Raw genomic sequence first — 24,793 nt, forward strand, 5'->3', positions numbered from 1 at the left:
CGCGTCCGGAACAGAGAGAGCGGTCACCGCCGCGTCCGGAGCGGAGAGAGCGGTCACCGCCGCGTCAGGATCGGAGATAGCGGTCACCGCCGCGTCAGGATCGGAGATAGCGGTCACCGCCGCGTCAGGATCGGAGATAGCGGTCACCGCCGCGTCAGGATCGGAGAGAGCGGTCACCGCCGCGTCAGGATCGGAGATAGCGGTCACCGCCGCGTCAGGATCGGAGAGAGCGGTCACCGCCGCGTCAGGATCGGAGATAGCGGTCACCGGCGCGTCAGGATCGGAGAGAGCGGTCACCGGCGCGTCAGGATCGGAGAGAGCGGTCACCGGCGCGTCAGGATCGGAGAGAGCGGTCACCGCCGCGTCAGGATCGGAGATAGCGGTCACCGGCGCGTCAGGATCGGAGAGAGCGGTCACCGCCGCGTCAGGATCGGAGATAGCGGTCACCGGCGCGTCAGGATCGGAGAGAGCGGTCACCGCCGCGTCAGGATCGGAGTGAGCGGTCACCGCCGCGTCAGGATCGGAGATAGCGGTCACCGGCGCGTCAGGATCGGAGAGAGCGGTCACCGCCGCGTCAGGATCGGAGATAGCGGTCACCGGCGCGTCAGGATCGGAGAGAGCGGTCACCGGCGCGTCAGGATCGGAGAGAGCGGTCACCGCCGCGTCAGGATCGGAGATAGCGGTCACCGCCGCGTCAGGATCGGAGAGAGCGGTCACCGGCGCGTCAGGATCGGAGAGAGCGGTCACCGCCGCGTCAGGATCGGAGAGAGCGGTCACCGCCGCGTCAGGATCGGAGATAGCGGTCACCGGCGCGTCAGGATCGGAGATAGCGGTCACCGCCGCGTCAGGATCGGAGATAGCGGTCACCGCCGCGTCCGGAAAGGAGAGAGCGGTCACCGCCGCGTCCGGAACAGAGAGCGCGGTCACCACCGCGTCCGGAACAGAGAGCGCGGTCACCGCCGCGTCCGGAACAGAGAGAGCGGTCACCGCCGCGTCAGGAACAGGGACAGTGGACGCCGCCTCCGCCGCCCAACGAGCGAAAATGGCTGTCATCCACTCGGGCTCAGTCACTGCCACGCCAGGAACAGAGACAGCGGATGGCGCCGTGTCAGGAACAGAGATAGCGGCCGCTGCTGCCTCCGCCGTCCAACGAGCGCAAGTGGCCACCATCCACTCGGGCAAAGTCACCGTCTCCTTAAAAGAAAAACTCACCGCTGGACCCATCGATGCTGGCTGCATTCTGTCCCGGTGAGATAGATGAGGTCTGGGTCCAAATGCAGGTAAGTATTTTTTAATGAAAATAATAACAAAACAAAACCAAAAGGCCAACACGGCACAACACGACATAAACTGAAATACTAAATAAACAAAACCAAGAACACGATCAAAGGCCAGGAATATCAATAACATAACACATAGGACAGAAGACAGAAGACAATGCAGCCAGAATGAGTAGTGGGAAATGAGAGTTCTTATAGACCAGATAATTGTGACCAGGTGAGAGGTAAATGATTGCTAATGACAAACAGGAGTGTACAATTTGGGGAAGTGCTGTGGAGGGAAGGGAAAACAGCGACCTCAGGTGGCTGAGGGAAGTCCCACAGCCCAGATCATGACACTGGCACCTTGGCTTGAGGCAGTAATATTTGTGTCTGGAAGGATTGTGTAAATAGTGTAGTGTAAATAGTATTTAAAAAAACTGTATAAAATGTAAATATTATTATTGTTGTTGTCAGCAAATTATTATTGTTGTTATATATATATATATATATATATATATATATATATATATATAATTCATAATAAAACTTTTTGGCTGTCTTTTTTTGATGTCTGTTTTGGTCTCATAATAGTCCTCCATCTCCACTTAATAGCTATTTGCCATCATCTTTGTTCAAAATAATTCTAAAATACAGAAAATCTTGTGTGTCATGATAATGAGTGAAATTTGCATGTTCTTGGAGGGACTGCATTCATGTATGAATGTAACCATTTGTAAAAATCAAGAGCTTTTTTAAAAATTCATTTATAACAATTTAGTGACATTGAAAATGCTAATGTCAATATATAATGTAATATTTTTGAGCTATAGGATTATTTGTAATACATCTATGCCGTGATTATTCAGCTCCTATTCAACATTGCTGTTTTTAGTTCAGCTGTATGGTATGTTGCAAAATCGCCACCATTACACAATAAAGCCTTTGGTAAATGTATAACATTTACCACTTAATAAACTTGACCTGAATAAGATATTTCACATAAAAGAAATGTACATATAGTCCACAAGAAAAACATAATAGTTGGATTTATAAAAATGACCCTGTTCAAAAGTTTAAGTGATTCTTAATACCGTTTTGTTACCTGAATAATCCAAAGCTGCTTTTTTTAGTGATAGTTGTTTCCCTTGAGTCCCTTGTTTGTCCTGAACCATTAAACTGTCTGCTTTTCTTCAGAACAGTCCTTCAGGTCCCACAAATTCTTTGGTTTTCCAGCATTTTTGTGTATTTGAACACTATGAAAACACTCTCTGTATGATTTTGAGATCCATCTTTTCACATTTAGGACAACTGAGGGACTCATATGCAACTATTACAGAAGGTTCAAATGCTCACTGATGCTCCAGAAGGAAACGCAATGCATTAAGAGCCAGGGGTGTAAACTTTTAAACAGAATGAAGATGTGTACATTTTTCTTATTTTGCCTAAATATCTTTTTATTTTCATTTAGTACTGCCCTTCAGAAGCTACAAAGGATACTTACATATTTCCCACAAGACAAAATAAGTTTTACTTTACTTTATTGTTCAGCCTTGGCTGAAAATTGGTCTTTGGTCTCGCTTAAACACACAAAACAATTCACATTTCAATACAATACACAAACACATCAAAATAAATAACTAATACATTCATCCCTCCTAAAAACACTGTAGTCTTACCCTTTATTCAAAAGACTTTGTCTATATATTGCTTTCATTTTCATTACCTTGATCTTCAAATTCTAAAAGTTTTTGGCTCTTAATGTATAGTTTTTTTCTTCTGGAGCATCAGCATTTGAACCTTTTGTAATAGTTGTATATGAGTCCTTCAGTTGTCCTCAGTGTGAAAAGACGCATCTTAAAATCAGTCATTGTTGGAAAGGGTTCAAATACACAAAAATGCTGAAAACCAAAGAATATGTGGGACCTAAAGGATTTTTATGAAGAACAGGGGCCAGTTTAACTGTTCAGGACAAAGAAGGGACTCATGAACAACTATCACTAAACAAAAAACACAACTTGGATCATTCAGGTAACAACCCAGTATTAAGAATCAAGTATAAATTGGGTCATTTTTATTAATTCAACTATTATTTTCTCTTGTGGACTATATGTAAGCGTCTTATTCAGGTACTAGATAAAAAGATTGAAAAGTTGAGGATTATCCAATAGACTATCAGACAGTTCGCTAAGTAATAAGGTGTTTCTGTCTAATTGAAGCAGTTTATTCAGTAGGGCTAGAAGCCTGTCATCCATTGAATCCATTTTCTCTACTTTTGTTAACCTTGCAGGCCCTGATGTCATTCAGATATGGAGGCTTTTTATCACGTGGCCGAATATTTGTTTTTAATTATAAGTAACCCAACAAATTCAGTCTAATGTCCAACTGCGGTGAAAACCAGCAAGTGACTGGTAATGTTTTTCCTTCCTGAACCGCAGGGGGCAGAACAGATCTCTTCACTGCATATTCAACATTAAAACCACAGAAGAAAAATACCGCTTCAAAACACACCACAGTTTTATTTCGCTGCGTTAGGGACCTTGATATATGGAAATATTATACATATAATTGAATTCGGTGCGCTGTCTCTGGTAAACTTGGGCTCTTCAAAAAGGTGAGTGTTTGAAACACTAAATAGATCTCTTGATAAAGCAATAGATCAGACGATTTTCACTACATTGGATCTACTGAAAATCACATTTGCACCAGCAGTAATAAAGAATGTTTATACACACTGTACTAAAAGCGATTGGCTGTAATTGTCTCGGCATTTTGTTTACATCTGATAGTAGACATCGAGGTAGGTTCACAGCATGTGGCTGAGGTGAATGTAGAAACTGTAAAACTCTTTACAGATTTGAAGGACAAAGGCTTTCTAGAGATTAGGAAGTGAAATTTCCTACATCTGAATTATAGTATTTAGAGATTAATTTTAATGGATTCATCTGAATCCTTACAAAGCCTATAAAAGCATATAAAGTCTACTGTAACATTCGATACAATAATTTCTAGAAACCGGTTTTACACATCCTTCTACATACCTTCTGTCGTCTGATTAATAGTTAATACATCTGAAGTAAAAGGCCTTTTCGTGTAATTATAAAATTGTACAACTTCTTTTTGATGTCAAATCTTTGATGATTCTTTATAGTAACTTTAAGAATAACCTGTTTTGTTAGTAATATTTCGAGGTGAATATTTAGTGGACTGAAGCATTTCCCATACATCCATTTTTTGATTATCCATGCATCCATTTTTTAGATATCATCAGATAGGATACATTAGGCATTTGGTGAAAAGGGCTGCACAGGGCAAAAAGGTCTTAAATATATTTAAAGTATATCTTTTGTATTATCATTTATAATCTTAGAACTATTAGTATAGTATATTTTAAATTTGTGTTGTAAATTCTTATAACATTCTATCAAATAGATAAGTTTGCCATGTTGTCTGAAGCTAAATTAATACTATTTTAATAATGGGTTTTCAATAAGTTTGACAATACTGAAGGGAACGACATTTAGCAGATAACAGTGTTTAGTGCAAACAATCTTCTGAACCCCTAAGGAAATTGTAACACCTACCTATACTAATTTTTTGGACATGTATCATGATTATACCATGTTTCTGTGGACAAATCTGATTGAATACAGGCATCTTATACAATATACAATCAACAATATATACAATCTAAGACCACAGTTCAATAACTCTTATTAAATGTGATCATAGAGTTATATTGTGTTCCAATAGACCTTGACTAACATTTGATTTCTCCTAGGTTATAATGCTGCTGGCTCAGATAAATCAGTCAGCAGATTTCCAGCATGAGGATCCTCAGGAGGTCACTCTGTGCTTAGCAGAGACTGTCGGGATTGCAGGTCAGAGCCACACACTTTATATACAGTCAAGCCCGTAATGATTCATACTCCTGGCAAATTCTAACTTAAAGTTACTTTTATTCAACCAGCAATTTTTTTTTTTTTTTTGGACCTGAAATGACACAGGCTTCTCCCCAAAGATAATAAGATGTTGTACAAGAGGCATCATTGTGGACAAAAACAAAATTTCTCAGCTTTTATTTACATTTGAACAAAAAGTGGCATGTCCAAAATTATTCATACCCTTTGCAAACTGTCACAGTCTATGGGAAAATCCAAAGTTCTATACCATTCCAAATAGTCCAAGCTGTTCTAAAGCATCCTAATTACCCTGATTCATTGGGAACAGCTGTTTTAACTCAACCGGTGAAAAACAGAAGCTCTCTGCTGTTGGTTTGTGGACAGTCATGGCTAAAACAAAGGAGCTCACTGAGGACCTGCGGTTGTGCATTGTGGCTGCACACAAGTAAGGAAAGGGCTATAAGACCATATCTAAATGTTTTGAAGTTCCAGTAGCTACAGTGCAAAGTATTATTTAAAAATACAAGACGTTCCGCACTGTGAAAAATCCCAGTGACGTGGTCGGAAGCCAAAAGTAACACCTGTGCTGGACAGGAGGATAGTGAGAGAGGTAAAAAAGAATTCCAAGGATCACCACCAAGGCCATCCTGATCAATCTGGGCTCTGCTGGTGGCAACATCTCAAGGCAGACAGTCCAACAGACGCTGCACACCGCTGGGTTCCACGGACGCAGACCAAGGAGGACACCACTTCTCCAGATAAGGCAAAGAAAAGCCCGCTTGGCCTTTGAAAATGCTCATCTGGACAAAGAAGAAGACTTCTGGTCTTCTGTTTTATGGTCAGATGAAAAAAAATGTAATTGTTTGGCCACAATGATGTAGCCTTCATTTAGCGTAAAAAAGGAGAAGCCTTCAACCCTAAAATCTGTGGAGGGAGCTAAAGATCAGGATGATGGCAAGGAGACCCTCCAACCTGAAAGAGTTGGAGCTCATCACTAAAGATGAATGGGCAAAAATACCAGTGGAGACATGCAAAAAGCTGGTCAGCAATTATAGGAAGCGTTTGATTGCTGTAATAGCCAGTAAAGTCTTTTCTATTAATAATTGAGAAGGGTATGAATAATTTTGGACATGGCACTTTTTGTTCAAATGTAAATAAAAGCTGAGAAATATTTTTTTTTCCACAATGATGCCGCTTGTACATCGTCTTATTATCTTTTGGGAGAAGCCTGTGTCATTTCCGGTCAAAAAACACTTGCTGGTTGAATAAAAGTAACTTTAAGTCAGAATTTGCCAGGGGAATGAATCATTTCGGGCTTGACTGCATATATTTTTTTCGCCAAATTGGCATTTTATTAAAGGGAAATGTATGCATACACTAAGAATTTTTTAAAGAAATTAATACTTTTATTCAGAAATTATGCATTAAATATTGATCAGAAGTGAATAACTTTTGTATTGTACAAGCAGTACAACTGTTTTCATCATTGATTTTAATAATAATTGTTTCTTGTGCACCAAGTAAGCATATTAGAAAGGTTTTTGAAGGATCATGTGACACTGAAGACTGGAGTAATGATGCTGAAAAGTCAGCTTTGCATCACAGGAATAAATTACATGTTAACATATTCAAATAGAAAGCAGTTATTTTAAATAGTAAAAATATTTCACAATATTACTGCTTTTGCTGTATTTTGGATCAAATAAATGCAGGCTTGGTGAGCAGAGACTTCTTAGAAAACATTTATTTGAAACTGTAATAATATTTAATGGTTTTGGTATTTTTGGACTGTATTTGCATCATATAAATGTAATCTTGATGAACATGAATGGTAGTGTTCGCCATATTACAGTCATGATGATCTATGCAATTGTTCTGTTAATGATTCAGATGGCGATCAGAGCATGGACACGGTCAGTTTGCAGGCTGTGACATTATCAGATGGCTCCACTGCATATATATCTCACAACACTCAAGGTATGTTTATTACTATACCCCTTGAACAACAAAATGAGCAGAAACATCCAAGAAACCTTTAAGATGTAAAACTCAGCATCACCTAATATATAGGAAATAAAGTAACATATTTGTTGGTTATTATTGAGCACATTCTTTTGCTCAATAATACTTCACTAATCACTTCATTTGCATTTACATTAATAGTCAAACCCTTGACAATTATAATCAAACCCATGACATTGTCAACTAGTTTTGCTACAGGATCTCAAAATTTGTATTTATTATTTTAAACATATTTAGGGAAGCCTGGTTTTGCCATGAAATAAAAAAGATAATTGTGACTGTCTTACAATTCAGACTTTGTTTCTCAGAACTGTGAAATGTAAACTCTTAGTTCTAAGAATAAAAGTCAAAATTGTGAGATATAAACTTGCAATTGCAAGAAAACAGAATTGTGAGAGTCGCAATTACATTTTTATGATGGAAACAAAAAAAAGAGAATTGTGAGCTGTAAATTTAGAATTCTTAAAAAGAAATGTCAGAATTGTGAGATATAAACTTGCAATTGCAAGTAAAACATTAGAATTGCAAGAGTCACAATTAAATTTTTATAGTGGAAAAAAAAAACTGAATTGTGAGATGTAAATTTTGAATTCTGATAATCTTAGAATTGTAAATTGTGAACTCAGAATTGAAAGAAAAAGTCAGAATTTCTCAGAATTGTGAGAAACAAAGTGAGATATGAACCTAGAATTGTACATTTCATGGTGGAAAAGGGCTTTTATATCTATATTTGCCAAACATAACGACTGCTTAAATAAGTACAAAATTTAAAATGATCTTGAAGCATCAATAATCTTTAACTCCTGTATTCCTTTTTTCAAAATGAATTATTTTAAATATATTTAAAGAAACCTGGCAGTTATTTTTTTTCTCAGGATTGTGAGAAAAAAGTGAGATATGAACCCAGAATTATGAGAGAAAAGTTGCAATTACCTTATTTTTTTATATCTATATTTCTGTTGTATGACTGTGTGGAATGTCTTTGAATTGCCATGAATTTAATTCCACTTCCTGTCATTCCAACTCCAATTCAAATTCAACTTCCTGTGGGGCGAAGTCAATTCAATTCAAGTTCCAACTCATGAATTGAATGGCGGCCAATTCTGAAATTCTGAATTGTGCACAAGCCTGATATCTGTTAGACTAACAAAACAACATCTAAAATAATCAAAACATTTGAAAATGGTCATGAGGCATCTATAACCTTTAACTCCTGTTTTCCTTTTTTTCTAAATTTATTATTTTAAATATATTTAAAGAAGCTGTAATTGGTTTTGTAATTGTGATTTTTTTTATCTCACAATTCAGACTTTGTTTCTCAGAATTGTAAAAACATCTATAAAAAAATCTAAAATCTATAAACTTGAAATTGCAAGAAAAACATTAGAATTTTGAGAAAAAGTCGCAATTATCTTAATTTGGTGGAAACAAAAAACAGAATTGTGATATGTAAACTGAGAATTCTGAGAAAAATGTTGGAATTGTGAGATCTAAGAATTATGAAATGTAAACTCAGAATTGTGAGAAAAAAATCAGAATTCTGAGTTTATATCATGCAGTTATTTTTTTGTCAGAATTACAATTACCTTTTTATTTTGTTTTTATATTTCATAGCCGAAACGGGCTTTAATATCTATCAGCCAAACATAACGACAGCTAAAATAATTAAAACATTTGAAAATGGTCATGAGGCATCTGTAATCTTTAACTCCTGTTTTCCTTTTTTTTTTTCAAAATTTATTATTTTAAATATATTTTTTTGCTTTTCCATAAAATAATACGGTACTTTTATTTTATTTAATCTGATAATGTTTACTCGCAGTTGACTTGATATTCTGAGTGAGGCATTAACTGAGCGCTGGTTGTTTTCCCCAGAGAGCAATATAGTTGAAGGACAGGTGATCCAGTTAGAAGATGGTTCTTCTGCTTATGTGCAACACATTGCTGTTCCAAAAGCAGGTATTTTACTCCTTGTTATGTAGCAAATCTTCATGTTAGATTCACCAGACATGAACTGCCTTAAAGGATAACTGTTGCCAAAATGCAACCTGGGCTGTTTTTCTTTTACTGTAAACGAGACAAACTTATATCTAAAAGCATAATTACGACAAACGAGCCGTTTTTGAGATTGACCGTGATTTAGTTTTGTGGTCAGTGGCCGGTGAATGGGAGTACTAGGGGCATAACTTTGAGCGCATCAAAATCGATATTTTTACAACACTAAGAAGGCTCGACACACCATGAAACTTTGCTCGAAGTATCGCCTGGGTCTCTACACATGAACTCCAGCATTGAGAACATTGTTTGTGTACACAGAGTTTACTAAAAAGAAAGTTTTTGAACAACTCACTTTCACTGTTTGAGTTTCCGCTCGCGGCCGTCTTGCCAGTCAAGAAGTGTCGATCTCCGAATGCGAGGATGGATAGCTCCTAAAGCATATTTCCATATAAATGCACGGCTAATTCGTTGTTTTGTCGCAAGTGAAAAACAATATTAAACTTCTAGTTGTAAAAAGAGCCTCATATAAGCCTAATATTTCGTTCTATAGAGTCCATTCATTCGCATTCGGAGATCGACACTTCTTGACTGGCAAGATGGCTGCGAGTGGAAACTCAAACAGTGAAAGTGAGCTGTTCAAAAACTTTCTTTTTAGTAAACTCTGTGTACACAAACAATGTTCTCAATGCTGGAGTTCATGTGTAGAGACCCAGGCGATACTTCGAGCAAAGTTTCATGGTGTGTCGAGCCTTCTTAGTGTTGTAAAATTATCGATTTTGATGCGCTCAAATGTATGCCCCTAGTACTCCCATTCACCGGCCACTGACCACAAAACTAAATCATGGTCAATCGCAAAAACGGCTCGTTTGTCGTAATTATGCTTTTAGATATAAGTTTGTCTCATTTACAGTAAAAAAAAACAGCCCAGGTTGCATTTTGGCAACAGTTATCCTTTAAGTACCAGGCTTATGATGTTATATTTTTTTATATTCACACTAGATGAGCCAAATAACTGGACTAGCTCATCTGTATGTGATGTTGTTGATAATGAAAGCATAAGACTGGAGGATGCTCAGACTGTGCAGTTAGAAGATGGAACTACTGCTTACATCCACCACACTGCAAAAGGTTTTCTTTCTTCTCTTTTTACCATGTAGAAAGATGTTAAAATGCGTTCTGATGATGCTTTTTAGTACACTTTTGGTGTGTTTTTCATTAATATTTTATTTGCAGATACATATGAACCCAATACCCTGCAGGCGGTGCAGTTAGAGGACGGATCTACCGCTTACATTCATCATGCAGTTCAGGTGTCACAGCCAAACACCATTCTGGCCATCCAGACGAATGGCACAGTAACAGATTTGCAAGCAGATGCATCCATTGACCAAGAAACAATCAATGCTTTGGAGCAGTACACAACCAAGGTACAACCAATATGACTATGGCTAATGATTTTGCTGGCAATATAAAATTTGGGAGCATTGTTCTATATATAGTAAATTAGTTTTAACATAATCAGTCTCACTTCCTCACTTGTCAAGTTGGGAAAAAATGTTTAAAGAATAATTTTAATTCTTGATTTTTTTTTTTCCTGCAGATTGAAGAAATTGACTCTTACACAAACTCTGAGCTAATCAGCAATGATCCGCACAGTGTTGTGGAGATGCAGGTGAGAATTTAATTTCTCATGCAACATAAAATTATAAATGGCCAAACTTCAGAGTTGCTCAAAAATGTTTATCCTTCTTCCCTTTAGATTGTTCTTCAGGGTCAAGGAATTCGGCGTAATACGCAGCAGCCGGGAGAGAAATGTTTTCGATGTAATTATGACGGATGTGGAAAGCTTTACACCACTGCAAATCATCTGAAGGTTATTATGGCTTGTATATTTGAGCTTGTTAAAAAAGCAGTTTGTCCTAGATGACATTACAATTCAATGCAATATATTATGATTATGATTATGTTTTTCAGGTGCATGAAAGAGCGCATACAGGTGACAAGCCGTACTGTTGTGACATACCTGGCTGTGGAAAAAAGTTTGCAACAGGTAACAAAAACACTTTTTAATACACAGCAAGCATGCACTACATTAATTAAAAGGGACAGCAAAGACATTTATAATGTTACAAAAGATTGTAAATTTATTTCTAAAAGTAAATGGTGTCCTTTTGTATTTTCTAATCATCAAAGAGTCCTGAAAAAAAGTGCATCAGGGTTTTCAGAGAATAAGAAGCTGCACAACTGTTTCAACATTAATAGTAATAAATGTGACCCTGGACCACAAAACCTTAAGTCTTAAGTCGCTGGGGTATATTTGTAGCAATAGCCAAAAATACATTGTATGGGTCAAAATTATTGATTTTTCTTTTATGTCAAAAATCATTAGGAAATTAAGTAAAGATCATGTTACATTAAGATTTTTTGTAAAATTCCTACTGTAAGCCTATCAAAATGTAATTTTTGATTAGTAATATGCATTGTTAAGAACTTAATTTGGACAACTTTAAAGGTGATTTTCTCAATATTTAGATTTTTTTGCACCCTTAGATTCCAGATCTTCAAATAGATGTATCTCGGCCAAATATTGTCATATCCTAACAAACCATACATCAACGGAAAGCTTATTTATTGATCTTTCATATGATGTATATATATCTCAGTTTTGTAAAATTTAACCTTATGACTGGTTTTGTGGTCCAGGGTCACAAATGTCTCTTGAGTACCAAATCAGCATATTAGAATGATTTCTGAAGGATCTTGTGACACTGAAGACTGGAGTAATGGCTCTGAAAATTCAGTTTTGCATCACAGGAATGAATTACTTTTAAACATATGTTACAGTAGAAATCATTTGTAATAATTGTCCACAATATTACTGTTTACACTGAATTTTTTATCACATAAATGCATTAAAACGTTAGAAAACATACAGACCATGAATGTTTAAATGGTAGTGTATTTCTGACATATAGTTGCAATCAAAATTATTGAACCCCCTTGACCTGCAAGACATTTTGCTGCAGAGAACACAATTTTGTAAAAGCAACTCAACAAAGGCATCAGTACACTATTAGAGAAATGTATAAATACACATTTGAGTCATTCTGAAAACTGAAGCTGATGAATAATAATAAAAAATGTTCAAAATTATTCAACCCCTAAAAGTCAAATTTTGTGCACAATCTTTTATTCTTTAAAACTTTAAAATTTTGTTTTCTAATACAGTTTCTAAAGGCTTAATTATGTTTTAAGACAATTTTGTTCCCCACCATACAAATAAGTGACTAAAAAACAGCAATGTTAAACAGGGGTTGAATAATTATGACATAGCTGTGTTATTAAAAAATCCTAGAGCTCAAAAATATTACATTATATGTTGACATTATCACTTTTAATATGCCAGTAATTGGTTATAGATGCAATTTTTTTAAAGTCCTGGATCTTCAGAAAAGCTTGTATTTGTAAACTACTGCAGTCTCTGGAGGGTTGAATAATTTTGATTGCAACTGCACTTGCTGTTTTATATTCATGACTTATTCATTTTCTTTTAGGTTATGGTTTAAAAAGTCACATCAGGACACACACTGGAGAAAAACCTTACCGCTGTCAGGAGATAGACTGTAAAAAATCTTTCAAGACCTCAGGGGACCTTCAAAAGCACACCAGAATTCACACGGGTACTTTTCTTTAAATCTTCCATCCATTTATCGAAATATCATAGAAATATGAATCGCACAATACCATGTTAAACTTTCTAAGGCTTCATGCATAAGAATTAGAAAAACTCTGTTTAAAATAGATTCATAAGCATATTTGTCATATTCATACTGTGGTACCACCACAGTACCACAACTGATCTTTTTGTTTTCTGGTTGTTTAAGGAGAGAAACCATTTTTATGTCCATTCCCGGGTTGTGGACGATCCTTCACTACCTCAAACATCTGTAAGGTGCACGTTCGCACACACACAGGAGAGAAACCATATCACTGCCCAGAACCAGGCTGTAATCGGGCCTTTGCCAGTGCAACAAATTACAAGAACCACATACGGATCCATACAGGTAAGCTGCTCTTCAGCCTTAAAGGGATGGTTCACACAGAAATTACAATTGTAATTTTTTACTCACCCTCATTTCACTCCAAACCCGAATGACTTACTTTTTTAAGTGCAACTCAAAAGGAGAAATTTTGAATATCAAGAATTTTTCACAGCAGGATTTTTTTTAAAGAAGTCTCTTGGAGACTTGCATTTCCAAAGCATAGCAAAAACAATAAAATTTTGAAATATTTTTACTGTTTTCTGTTTGAATATATTTTAAAATGTAATTTATTCCTGTGATTTAATGCTGCATTGTTAGCATTACTCCAGTCACATGATCCTTCAGAAATCATTCTAATATTCTGATTTGCTGCTCAAAAAACATTCATTATTATTATTATTATGTTGAAAACAGCTGAGTAGAATTTTTTCAGGTGTCTTTGATGAATAGAAAGTTGTACCTGAACTTTTGTAAATGTTTCATCACTTTTGATCAATTAAAAGCATCCTTGTTAAATAAAACTATTAATTTCTAATACCCCCCCCCCCCCCCCAAAAAAAAAAATCCTGACTCTAAGCGTTTGAATGGTATAGTGTATAATGTTACAAAAGCATTTTATTTCAGATAAATGCTGATCTTTGGATCTTTCTCTTCAAAGAATCCTGAAACAATGTACTCAAATGTTTAAATATTGATAATAATACATGTTTCTTAAACAGCAAATCAGCATATTGAATGATTTCTGACTGAAAATGTAGTTTTGATCACAGGAATAAATTACATTTTAAAATAAATTCAAATAGAAAGCAGTTATTTAAAATAGTACAAAATATTTCACAATATTGCTGCTTTTGCTGTATTTTGGATCAAATACATGCAGGCTTGTTGAGCAGAACTTATTAAAAAAAAAAAAAATTACAAATCTTACTGTCCAAAAACTTTTGACTGGTAGTGTGCTTTTATGGTGTTTCCTATTATTTTGTAGCTTACCTCCAAACCCACATCTATTTTTTATTATATTAAATGAATAATTCACCCAGTCAACATTTACTCACTTTATTTCTACTGTGAAACACAGATATTTTGGTAACACTTTACAATAAGTTTTCATTTGTTAAAATGAACTACAGTTAATATTAACTAACACATAAAAATAGTAGTTAATAGTAACATATTTGTCATTTTTGGGTGAACAATCCCTTTAAGTATCCAGAATATTCAAAAACTAACCTTGTGTTTTCATGAAAGAAAAGAAAAAGTCATATGGATTTGAAAAGACGTGGGGGAAGTAAATAATAACAGAATTTGTCATTTTTAATCTAACCTAAATGTAACTATGAATGTGAAATGTCTAACCCAGTGTCTTTGTTACATACAGGAGAGAGGCCGTATGTTTGCACAGTTCCTGGTTGTGACAAGCGATTCACTGAGTACTCCAGTCTATACAAACATAATGTAGTGCACACTCCCTGTAAACCCTACAAGTGCAACCACTGTGGAAAGACATACAAGCAGATTTCAACACTGGTCATGCACAAACGTACGGCACACAATGACTCTGAGCCTATAGAAGAGGAGTCAGAGGGCTACTTCGAACCCCCTTCAGGTTGGTTTTGAAAAATGTGTACATCATAGATACAAGATGAGATTTTGATGAGATTTTCTGAGCGGAACCGGACTGTGTTTTGTATTCAGAGGCTATAGATGACCCTTCCTTGACTGTTAGTCCTGCGAAGTGTGAAGACACTTGTCAAGAGATGGATTCTGAGATCTGTGATGTTACAGAACAACAGCATGTAACGCTCATCACACAAGATGGAGCAGCACAGGTTTGATATTTTACATGGGAAAACAAATTGTTTTCAGTCAGGAATTTCAAGTAAATTTCACAAACACTTACAAAGAAATGGCAAATAACACACTGAATTAATGTGAAATTTTGCAGTAGAAATACTTAAATAGTATTTTCCAATAATATTACTGCTTTTGCTGTATTTTGGATCAAATAAACACAGGTATAATTTGGAAAATCTAGTATTCACTTGTACATGCTTCAGTTATCTTTGTTTTTACAAATTTGAAAAAATAAAAGTTACAGTGTACAGTAGTTAAAGCTTAAACCATTTTAATACTTAATATAAACGTTAACTGAAATAAAATGATATGTTTAAGCCTTTTTATATCTTATTGAAATTATTTCCCATGACAATATTTGTAATAATACATGCAAATTAATAATAAGCTATATAGGAGTTTTAAATAATAATAAGTAATAATAAAAGCAACAAAAACACATCTAATTGACTAAAAATGTAACTAAAATTAATGGAAAAATGTATTGTTTTCACTCAGGAATTTCAAGTAAATTTCACAAACACTTACAAAGAAATGGCAAATAACACATTGAATTAAACATGAAATTTTGAAGTAGAAAAACTAAATACACTGAAAAATTGGTCTAGAAACAATTTGAAATCAGAAACTGAAACAGCAAGTGACACATTGAATTAAAAAAGAAATTTTGCAGTAGACATACTTAAATAGTATTTTCCAATAATATTACTGCTTTTGCTGTATTTTGGATCAAATAAACACAGGTATGTTTGCTTCATTGACAAATTTGAAAAATCTAGTATTCACTTGTACATGCTTCAGTTATCTTTGTTTTTACAAATTTGAAAAAAAAAAAAAAAAGTTACAGTGTAGTTAAAGCTTAAACCATTTTAATACTTAATATAAACGTTAACTGAAATAAAATGAGATGTTTAAGCCTTTTTATATCTTATTGAAATTTTTTCCCAAGGCAATATTTTTAATAATACATACAAATTAATAATAAGCTATATAGGTGTTTTAAATAATAATAAGTAATAAAAAAACATCTAATTGACTAAAAATGTAACTAAAATGAAAGTGAGAAAATTAATGGAAAAATGTATTGTTTTCACTCAGGAATTTCAAGTAAATTTCACAAACACTTACAAAGAAATGGCAAATAACACATTGAATTAAACATGAAATCTTGAAGTAGAAAAACTGAAATACACTGAAAAATTGGTGTTGAAACAATTTGCAATCAGAAACTGAGTGACGCATTGAATTAAAGACATTTTGCTGTAGACATACTTAAATAGTATTTTCCAATAATATTACTGCCTTTGCTGTAATTTGGATCAAATAAATGCAGGTATGTTTGCTTCATGGACACATTTGACTAAAAAACTATAAAGGTGTTTTAAATAATAATAAGTAATAATAACTAATTAAAGCAACAAAACACAGCAAATTGAGTAAAAATGTAACTAAAATGAAAATGAGAAAATATTAAAATATTATTAAAATAGTATATCAATTATACTAAAATAACTGGTTTGCATGCAAAATTTGTGAGAAGACAAATTTTTATTACATTTTTTTTAACTGTCATAAGTTTATGTATGCTGTCATAGACTTCTGCAGCAAATCCGGAAGCTAATCATAATTCATGTGCTGTATGGGACAATCTGTGAATTTGTTTTTTGGCAGACTATTGGAAATTTAATCACAATGGTAACACAAGATGGCAGTATGATCACCATTCCACCCACTGAGTCTTTGCTATCATCAGCGGAGGCTCATTCAGTGACTGTGGTCTCAGAGGACGGGACTGAAAGACAGGTGTGTAGGATTTTGGCTATTTTGAATTTGAGCAGACAAGTATGTTTATCTTTGTGATTTTTATTTTCAGCAAATAAATCAAACTTTCTCTTCTTAATTATCACAAGACTATATTCTGCCTACTGCTGATTTGTGTGAATATAATATGTTTGTCGGCCAGCTCTGAAGTTTGCACCACCTTGGTTCCCTCGACAAAAACCCAATAGGATTTTGCCACTGGCTTATGGATTATTGCAGAAACTTTGTTTCTTACATGTTTTGTCCATCATGATAATCGTCACAAATGAATACAGCAGAAGCCTAATACAATTGCCAGATTTAAAAAGCTAAATGTAGGCTATGAATAAACTACACCAAGGTTGCATGACTTCAACATCACCTTCACTAATTTTCTGACACCTCTTTCAGCCATTATTTAATCAAAAGGGGGTGTTACTGATGTATTCTATGTCATAGGATAAAATGTGATAACAGATAATGTTATTTCAGGCATTAAACCCAAACCCAGTTGTAAACTGCTAACACATTTGTGGGGTTTAGCCTACAAAAAAAAGCATCAGGTCTACAGCAGTTTAGAAACTGGTCACATAAACTGTATTTATATTTTTTATTTCTGTTTTCTCCAGATGACTACTCTGATTCCAGAATTATCTTCCAGGAGCCTACAGGATGAGTTATCAGCACATCCGATTACACTTCTGGCTACTTCTAATGGCACACAGATTGCTGTTCAGGTACAGTTCACTTAGGCTGGAATAAACATGTTTGACCCGATTTTTGCCTAGATTTGCCATCTATAAGAATTCAGCACTAAATGTAGGTCTTTGGGAACCTTTCGCTTTAATTTCTTGCAAAAAAGAGTACTGTAGTAATTACAAATTCTGTTAGTTAATACCAAAGCTCTCTCTGGTTTATTGTAGATAATTAGACCGTTATACTGCCTTAAAGGAACACTCCACTTTTTTTTGGAAATAGGCTCATTCTCCAACTCCCCCCGAGTTAATAAGTTGATTTTTACCGTTTTGAAATCCATTCAGCCGTTCTCCTGTTCTGGCGATATCACTTTTAGCATAGCTTAGCATAAATCATTGAATCCTATTAGACCAATAGCATCGCGTTCAAAAATGACCAACGAGTTTCCATATTTGTTGTATTTAAAACTTGACTCTTCTATCGTGTACTAAGACCGGTAGAAATGCAAAGCTGCGAGTTTCTAGGCTGATAAGATTAGGAACTACACTTCCATTCCGGCGTAATAGTCAAGGAAGTTTGCTGCCGTAATATGGCCGAAGCAGGCGGAGTATTATCAGAAATGAGTTCCCAGCTAGTTTAGCATTTGCACATGTGCTGCGTGGTATTACTGCTCCTGCTTTGGCCTTATTACGGCAGCAAACTTCCTTGACTATTACGCCGGAATGGGAGTGTAGTTCCTAATCTTATCAGCCTAGGAAATTGTAGCTTTGCATTTCCACCGGTCTTAGTACACGATATAACTACAGAAGAGTCAAGTTTTAAATACAACAAATATGGAAACTCATTGGTCATTTTTGAATGTGATGCTATTGGTCTAATAGGATTCAATGATCTATGCTAAGCTATGCTAAAAGTGATATCGCCAGAACAGGAGAACTGCTGAATGGATTTCAAAACAGTAAAACTCAACTTATTAACTTGGGGGGAGTTGGAGAATGAGCCGATTTCCAAAAAAAGTGGAGTGTTCCTTTAAAGGCCGTTTACACAGAACGTATGTTTGCGTCTAAAAAACCCAAGACACAGCGGTCAGGAATGGTTTTAAAAACTGCACTGCAGAATGCTTGTAACCGAATGGCCGGACCAGGGATTGTCAGTGGGGGGAGTGATTTGATCAGCACTCTTTTCCATCCTCAATACCACGACTAATGTGAGACCCTTGAGCAAGGCGCCAAACACATCCTTTCCTTTCCTTTCCTTTCCTTTCCTTTCCTTTCCTTTCCTTTCCTTTCCTTTCCATATGTAAACAATAGCCTGCCACGTTTGCCTAACCTCTGGGGTCTTCTAATTGTCCCACAGTTTTGGATCTGACATTGCCAAAGATATGAGCGTGATCGTCATGTCCGTCTAGCACGTTTACATGAAAAAAAAAAATATAGAAAAGTAGTGCATAAGGCTATCACGATATCAGATTTTTCTCTACATGATTATCATGGCCTCAAAAAATCACAAACCATGCATCTTGACATCCTAAAAAATCTTGAAAGACAAAAGAAATAAAAGAAATAATTCAGATCAATCTTATTTATTCTTTTTTTTTTTGACCAGTGATTCACATAGTTGCACATAAAAAGAACAATTACACTAAAGAAGAGACTAAAACGCTACCCATTTTTAGTTTAGCACAGTGTCAAAGTAAGACAGTATATGAGAACTACTATTTACCACATATTTTTACTCCATACTTGTGTTATAGCATTGATGTAGTGTTTGAAATAACTTCCTTCTGTGAACTGATTCTTGTTTTATAGTATTCTATACAGTGATAAAGGCTATGCCGATTAGCATTGCAATATAAATATACATTATCCATTTGAAAATACCTGAGATGTCTTGTAGAACACAGATAAAATTTACATTGTTGCAGGCGTGTGCTGATTCTCATCTTATTTTAACATACAGACATTTGTTTCTGCATTTTATTCGGTTACAGTGACAGCTGGATGTCTTTGCTTCTGGACAGTCAATTGTTTTATTACTTCTGTAAACTTTCTGTAGGAGGGCACCCTTTAGTGTAGAGTATGAACGAAACACATGAGAGTTTAAAGGAGAAGTTCACTTTCAGAACAAAAATTTACAGATAATATACTCACCCTCTTGTCATTCAAGATGTTCATGTCTTTCTCTCTTTAGTTGTAAAGAAATTGTTTTTTGAGGAAAACATTTCAGGATTTCTCTCCATATAGTGGACTTCTATGGTGCCCCCGAGTTTGAACTTCCAAAATGCAGTTTAAATGCTGCTTCAAAGGACTTTAAACAATCCCACTCGAGAAAAAAGGGTCTTATCTAGTGAAACCATTAGTAATTTAGAAAATAAAGTGACAATTTATATATATTTAACCTCAAATGCTCGTCTTGTCTAGCTCTGTGCAAACTCTGTGTATTCCAGTTCATGACAGTAAGGGTATGTCAAAAAACTCATTTTCTCCTCCTACTTCAAAATCGTCCTACTTTGCTGTTTTATCCTTTTTTTTTAGAGGGTGTTTGATCTTCTTTGCACGTTCACTGGGTCAGTACTTCTGCAGCGATGTAGGACTATTTTGTAGTTGGAGGATAAAATGAGATGGGAATTTTTTGACATACCCTAATTGTCATGAAGCGGAATACACAGAGCTAGACAAGATGAGCATTTGAGGTTGAAAAGTAGACCCTTCTTCCTCAGCTGGGATCGTTCAAAACCCTTTGAAGCTGCATTCAAACTGCATTTTGGAAGTTCAAACTTGGGGGCACCATAGAAGTCCACTATATAGAGAAAATCCTTTCTTTATGACTGAAGAAAGAAAGGCCCAGTAAGTAAAATACTCTGTAAATTTTTGTTCTGGAAGTAAGCTTCTCAAACTCACACAGAAACAGGTGCCTCAGTGCTAGGAGATGCATGACAAATAAAAACAATATGTTTTAAAGTTGGCTCAAAATATCAAACATATTTGATATCCTCTGACTAGATAGAATCATAGTCTGAGGCTAAAAAACAGATCAGTGCCCAAACTGCCCATCACACACTACACAAATTTCTGTGAAATGTGTCAACTCATTCAGTGGCAAAAATCTGTGCAAATGTCATGTAGTTTATTCTATATTATATATAATTAATCTTTACTTGTCTAGCTAGGCATATATGTATATTATTGAACAAAGATGTTGTGTTCTCTCTTACAGCTCAATGAACAGACTTCACTGGAAGAGGCTTTGAGAATAGCATCGTCATTTCAGGGAAATGAAACGACAGAACTGAGTAATTAACTATCTTGGCCTTCAGATTGGACTCAGTATTCAGTATGACAAGTAATATAACATGAACTTTTGTAATTGCCCTTTGGCCACAAATGTACAGAGGTTAAGCTGTGCACTATGATAGCGTTTCTAACAGATTTTGTTCACAACGATATAGATCTCTAAAAGGCAGAAACCTCTTTGCATTTTTTAAATAAAAAGAGATGAACGGGATGCTTAGTGTGTCGTGATGCTTTCCCAATGTTCTCGCTTGCTTTGAAGCACAAGAAGCTCAGGTCAAAGTCAGACCAAATACTGCTGACATTGAAGCAACATGCCAAATAATACATATTTAGTTAAAATTTTATTTTAAATTATGCTGATAATATGATTGTATTTTCACTAGTGGTCTTAGATGTTTGGATATGTATAGGCTAGATTAAAAAAAAAATAGTTAAAACAGCAGTCAAGTTGGGAAATAGCAATATGCGTGCATTGTTTATTGTGAGGAACTGTCATTTTTATAATGTCAAGTTGTAAGAGATCGAATGACAAAAAAAAGATTACATTCAATAAAAAGCTTTTATTTACTATACTATTTATTTGCAGCTATTATTCACAAATCGGCTCATAAAGAAATGGTCTGCATCGTTGAAATTATATTGTACTCAGTACTGCCCCAGAATATGATAAGGAAATAGCTGAAGCACAATGCAGTCTGTAGAACTTGTTTGTAAGCTTGACTTCAGGCCAAAAGACTGCCAGAAGATTGTTAGTACTTGATATCATTTGTGGTTAACGTTTTAACTTCCTCCTCGTACTCCTCTGACTTCATACCGACGGTTGTTTTTTCTGGGCCATTTACCAGACCTGTTTTTCAGGACTAAGGAAATCTACCAAAGTAGAAGTAGTAGTATTTCCCTAGCATGCAGTGTAGTTACCTTTTAAATGCAGTGCAAAAAATACAGGAAATATTTTTTAAATGTGTTCAATGCCTGCTACAATTACACATGGCCTGATAGATGCCATCTGACATGTTTTTCAACATTCATTTCTATTTATAGATTAAGAGTGTTATTATTTTAACAAAGACTTATAGATGCGTAATGTTTCATAATGTGGCCAAAGAGTTACACTGTATATGCAGACCATTCATGTCAGTTTTAACAAACCTCTTGTTTGGTTGAATGTTGTTTTAGGGAACACAATTTAATTATTGAATTTAAATGAACATATATTGATATATCATGTGGTGTGACATATTGCATGTTATAAAACAGCATTTTATTGATTGTTTTATAATTAGTGAAAACTAAATAGAAAAAACTGTATTTTTACACTACATTTTAACCTAAAATCGTGTGTATTATCTGTAAAAGGTCATTTAGGTCACTAAAACCTGCAGAATTTAGAACCTTAGAATCCACATTTTGTTTTTGTTAGTAAGATGCCACAATTTTTTCATGCACCTGTCAAGTTTGAGATTTTGGCCTTTTGGTTTTTTCAAGACTAGTGACAAGAAAACACCCTAAAGGCACTGTTAAGTCTTTCTTTTATAGCACTTTATCTATTTTTGTCAATAGATTTCAATTACAATCCATTTTTAAAGGCCGATTTTTTTTTTCTCAAAATGAGTTATTTCTCCTACACTGAGCCATAAATTTCCACTTCAGTAGCACTAACACACACCACTTTACATTTTTATTCCTGCCTATATCCTGAATGTTTTTACAGAGGGATTTGTTCATATATAATTTACTTGATTTTATACATTTTATTCCCCCCAAAATGGTTAAAATATATTGTTTTCTGTCTATTCTAAGTTTATTCTGAATTATGGAGTGACAAAATGAAATACTCAAAATTCCCTCAGGAATAAGATTTGACACTGTCAACAAATTTAAACAAGAGTTTTGAAACTGACTTCATTCTTTTTTTTTTTTTTTTTTTTTTTTTTTTTTTTGTAGAAATGTGTGCAAATTAGCACATATTTCATTCAATAATGCCTCATTTAGACCTAATATTTTAGAAGACTTGTAATACAAAAAATGTTTGCAATTAGCAATGTTTATTTATTGTTTTTACTCTATTCACCTGCAGTGTCTCGCCTTAAAATACTTGATGGAACGGAAAATACTTCCACGTTTTTACGCATGCAGCAGGTATGCGTTTCAGCAGTGTTAACCCTGCTGAAAAAAACAGCTAATACCAGTCTAGGCTGGTTGGCTGGTCTTAGATGGTTTAAGCTGGAAGTAGCTGGTTTTAGCTGGTCTCCCAGCCTGGCCAGGCTGGAAAAGTGGCCAAAACCCCTCTAAAACCAGCCTGCCTTCCAGCTATGACCAGCTAAAACCAGCCAACCAGCCTAGGCTGGTTTTAGCTGTTTTTTTCACTAGGGTTAGCAAACAATACAATAGTAAACAAAAGTTAGCTCGTCAGAAAAGCGGGAAGGCGTGCAGAGGAGGAAACATATCGATTTACCTGTAACGTTAGTTATTTATCACTAATACACATCACAAAGTAACCCTTCTTTATTAGCCTATTAGATAAACTTTATTCACTGTAGTCAAAACACTGAAACACTGCACTGGACAACGTTGGAATTTAAAAACACGGATAAAAGCAACATATTCGGTTCATATTACGTTTTTATTTGTATGTAAATATTTGAGGTTTGTGAGACGCTGTGTAATGCTGAACACTGTAGGTCACGTGACGCGCGCTCATGTTGCGCGCACTGACTGAGGGAAGAGGATCAGCTTGACAGGCGCTCTGGCATCGTTCACTGAATGTATCATGGTATCCCGGGAAGAAATACTCAAACCCATATGGTACGCCTTTACTGCTCTGGATGTGGACCGAAACGGGAAAGTATCGAAATCCCAGTTAAAGGTAAGCGAACTACTTTACTATCAACTCTAGAAATCACAGTGCGCGCACCTGTTCGACAGTTTCCGTGTATTCAGTCTGAAGAGTTATGCGCACTCGTTTCTCCACTTGAAAAAGTAATGTTTGTCCATTAAATTGATTTACATGTACGAACTGTCTCTTTTAGACATCTATTTATTCATTATTCATTATAGTTTCTCTTTGAGATCAAGATTTCTCCCTTTCGATACCGGGCTACAAAGTACTGACAGCTGAACGAAGTTTTTTCTTTTTTTTTTTTTTCAACAGATATTTGCAGAAGATAATATTAGATGAGGAGAGAGAGTCACAGACTAAATGATAAATGTCACCCTGGACCACAAAACCAGTTTTAAGTAGCACAGGTATATTGGTAGCAATAGCCAAAAATGCATTGTGTGGGTCAAAACTATCGCTTTTTCTTGCCAAAAATCTTTAGAATATTAAGTAAAGATCATGTTCCATGAAGATATTTTGTAAATTTCCTATTGTAAATATATAAGAACTTCACTTCTGATTAGTAATATGCATTGCTAAGAACTTAATTTGGACAACTTTAAAGGAAATTTTCTTAATTTAGATTTTTTTTGCACCCTCAGATTCTAAATTTTCAAATAATTGTATCTCAGCCAAATATTGTCAGTGGTAAGCTTATTTATTCAGCTTTCACATTATCTATATGTCAATTTGCTAAAAAAAAAGTACCCTTATGACTAGTTTTGTGGTCCAGGGTCACAAATGTTTGAAGAACGCTTGATCAGTCTTGCAAGACTTTCTCAGGGGTGTATGCAGATGTATGTGCACTGAAGTGAAGAAACTGAAAGAAACTAATATTTTAGATTATCACTTTATGCAAAGTTGGATATTTGATCAACTTAGAAGATGAAGTAACCACCAGTAGCTGCTTTATCCTTAGTATTATTCCATGTTGATGACTAAATATATCAACAACATTTGTAAATAAGCATGATGTTTGAAGACGCTTGATCTTATTTTGCTTTATGATTGAACTCAAGCGGTCTACATTTGCTGTCCGTCTCTCTCC

At 35.4% G+C, this 24,793-nt stretch overlaps 1 protein-coding gene across 2 annotated transcripts in view; it reads left to right on the top strand.

Moving 5' to 3' along the window:
- Positions 1 to 3,748: 3,748 nt before the first annotated feature.
- Positions 3,749 to 24,793, top strand: part of znf143a (zinc finger protein 143a) — a 29,202-nt gene continuing 8,157 nt past the window's right edge. Inside the window, exons 1-16 of one of the 2 annotated variants that reach the window (XM_073836834.1) lie at positions 3,749 to 3,873; positions 5,041 to 5,140; positions 7,052 to 7,138; positions 9,059 to 9,142; positions 10,181 to 10,309; positions 10,415 to 10,608; positions 10,782 to 10,853; positions 10,941 to 11,054; positions 11,156 to 11,231; positions 12,736 to 12,861; positions 13,066 to 13,245; positions 14,603 to 14,830; positions 14,920 to 15,053; positions 16,750 to 16,881; positions 17,508 to 17,615; positions 20,791 to 21,439. In XM_073836834.1, coding sequence (XP_073692935.1) covers positions 5,047 to 5,140; positions 7,052 to 7,138; positions 9,059 to 9,142; positions 10,181 to 10,309; positions 10,415 to 10,608; positions 10,782 to 10,853; positions 10,941 to 11,054; positions 11,156 to 11,231; positions 12,736 to 12,861; positions 13,066 to 13,245; positions 14,603 to 14,830; positions 14,920 to 15,053; positions 16,750 to 16,881; positions 17,508 to 17,615; positions 20,791 to 20,874 — 1,842 coding nt within the window. In that variant the 5' untranslated portion in view covers positions 3,749 to 3,873; positions 5,041 to 5,046 and the 3' untranslated portion in view covers positions 20,875 to 21,439. Of the gene's footprint in view, positions 3,874 to 5,040; positions 5,141 to 7,051; positions 7,139 to 9,058; positions 9,143 to 10,180; positions 10,310 to 10,414; positions 10,609 to 10,781; positions 10,854 to 10,940; positions 11,055 to 11,155; positions 11,232 to 12,735; positions 12,862 to 13,065; positions 13,246 to 14,602; positions 14,831 to 14,919; positions 15,054 to 16,749; positions 16,882 to 17,507; positions 17,616 to 20,790; positions 21,440 to 24,793 lie in introns of those variants that run through there. The other variant, XM_073836833.1, reaches the window with a different exon arrangement.

This window comes from Garra rufa, chromosome 3, assembly GCF_049309525.1.
Source record: "Garra rufa chromosome 3, GarRuf1.0, whole genome shotgun sequence".
NCBI classification, from domain to species: domain Eukaryota; kingdom Metazoa; phylum Chordata; class Actinopteri; order Cypriniformes; family Cyprinidae; genus Garra; species Garra rufa.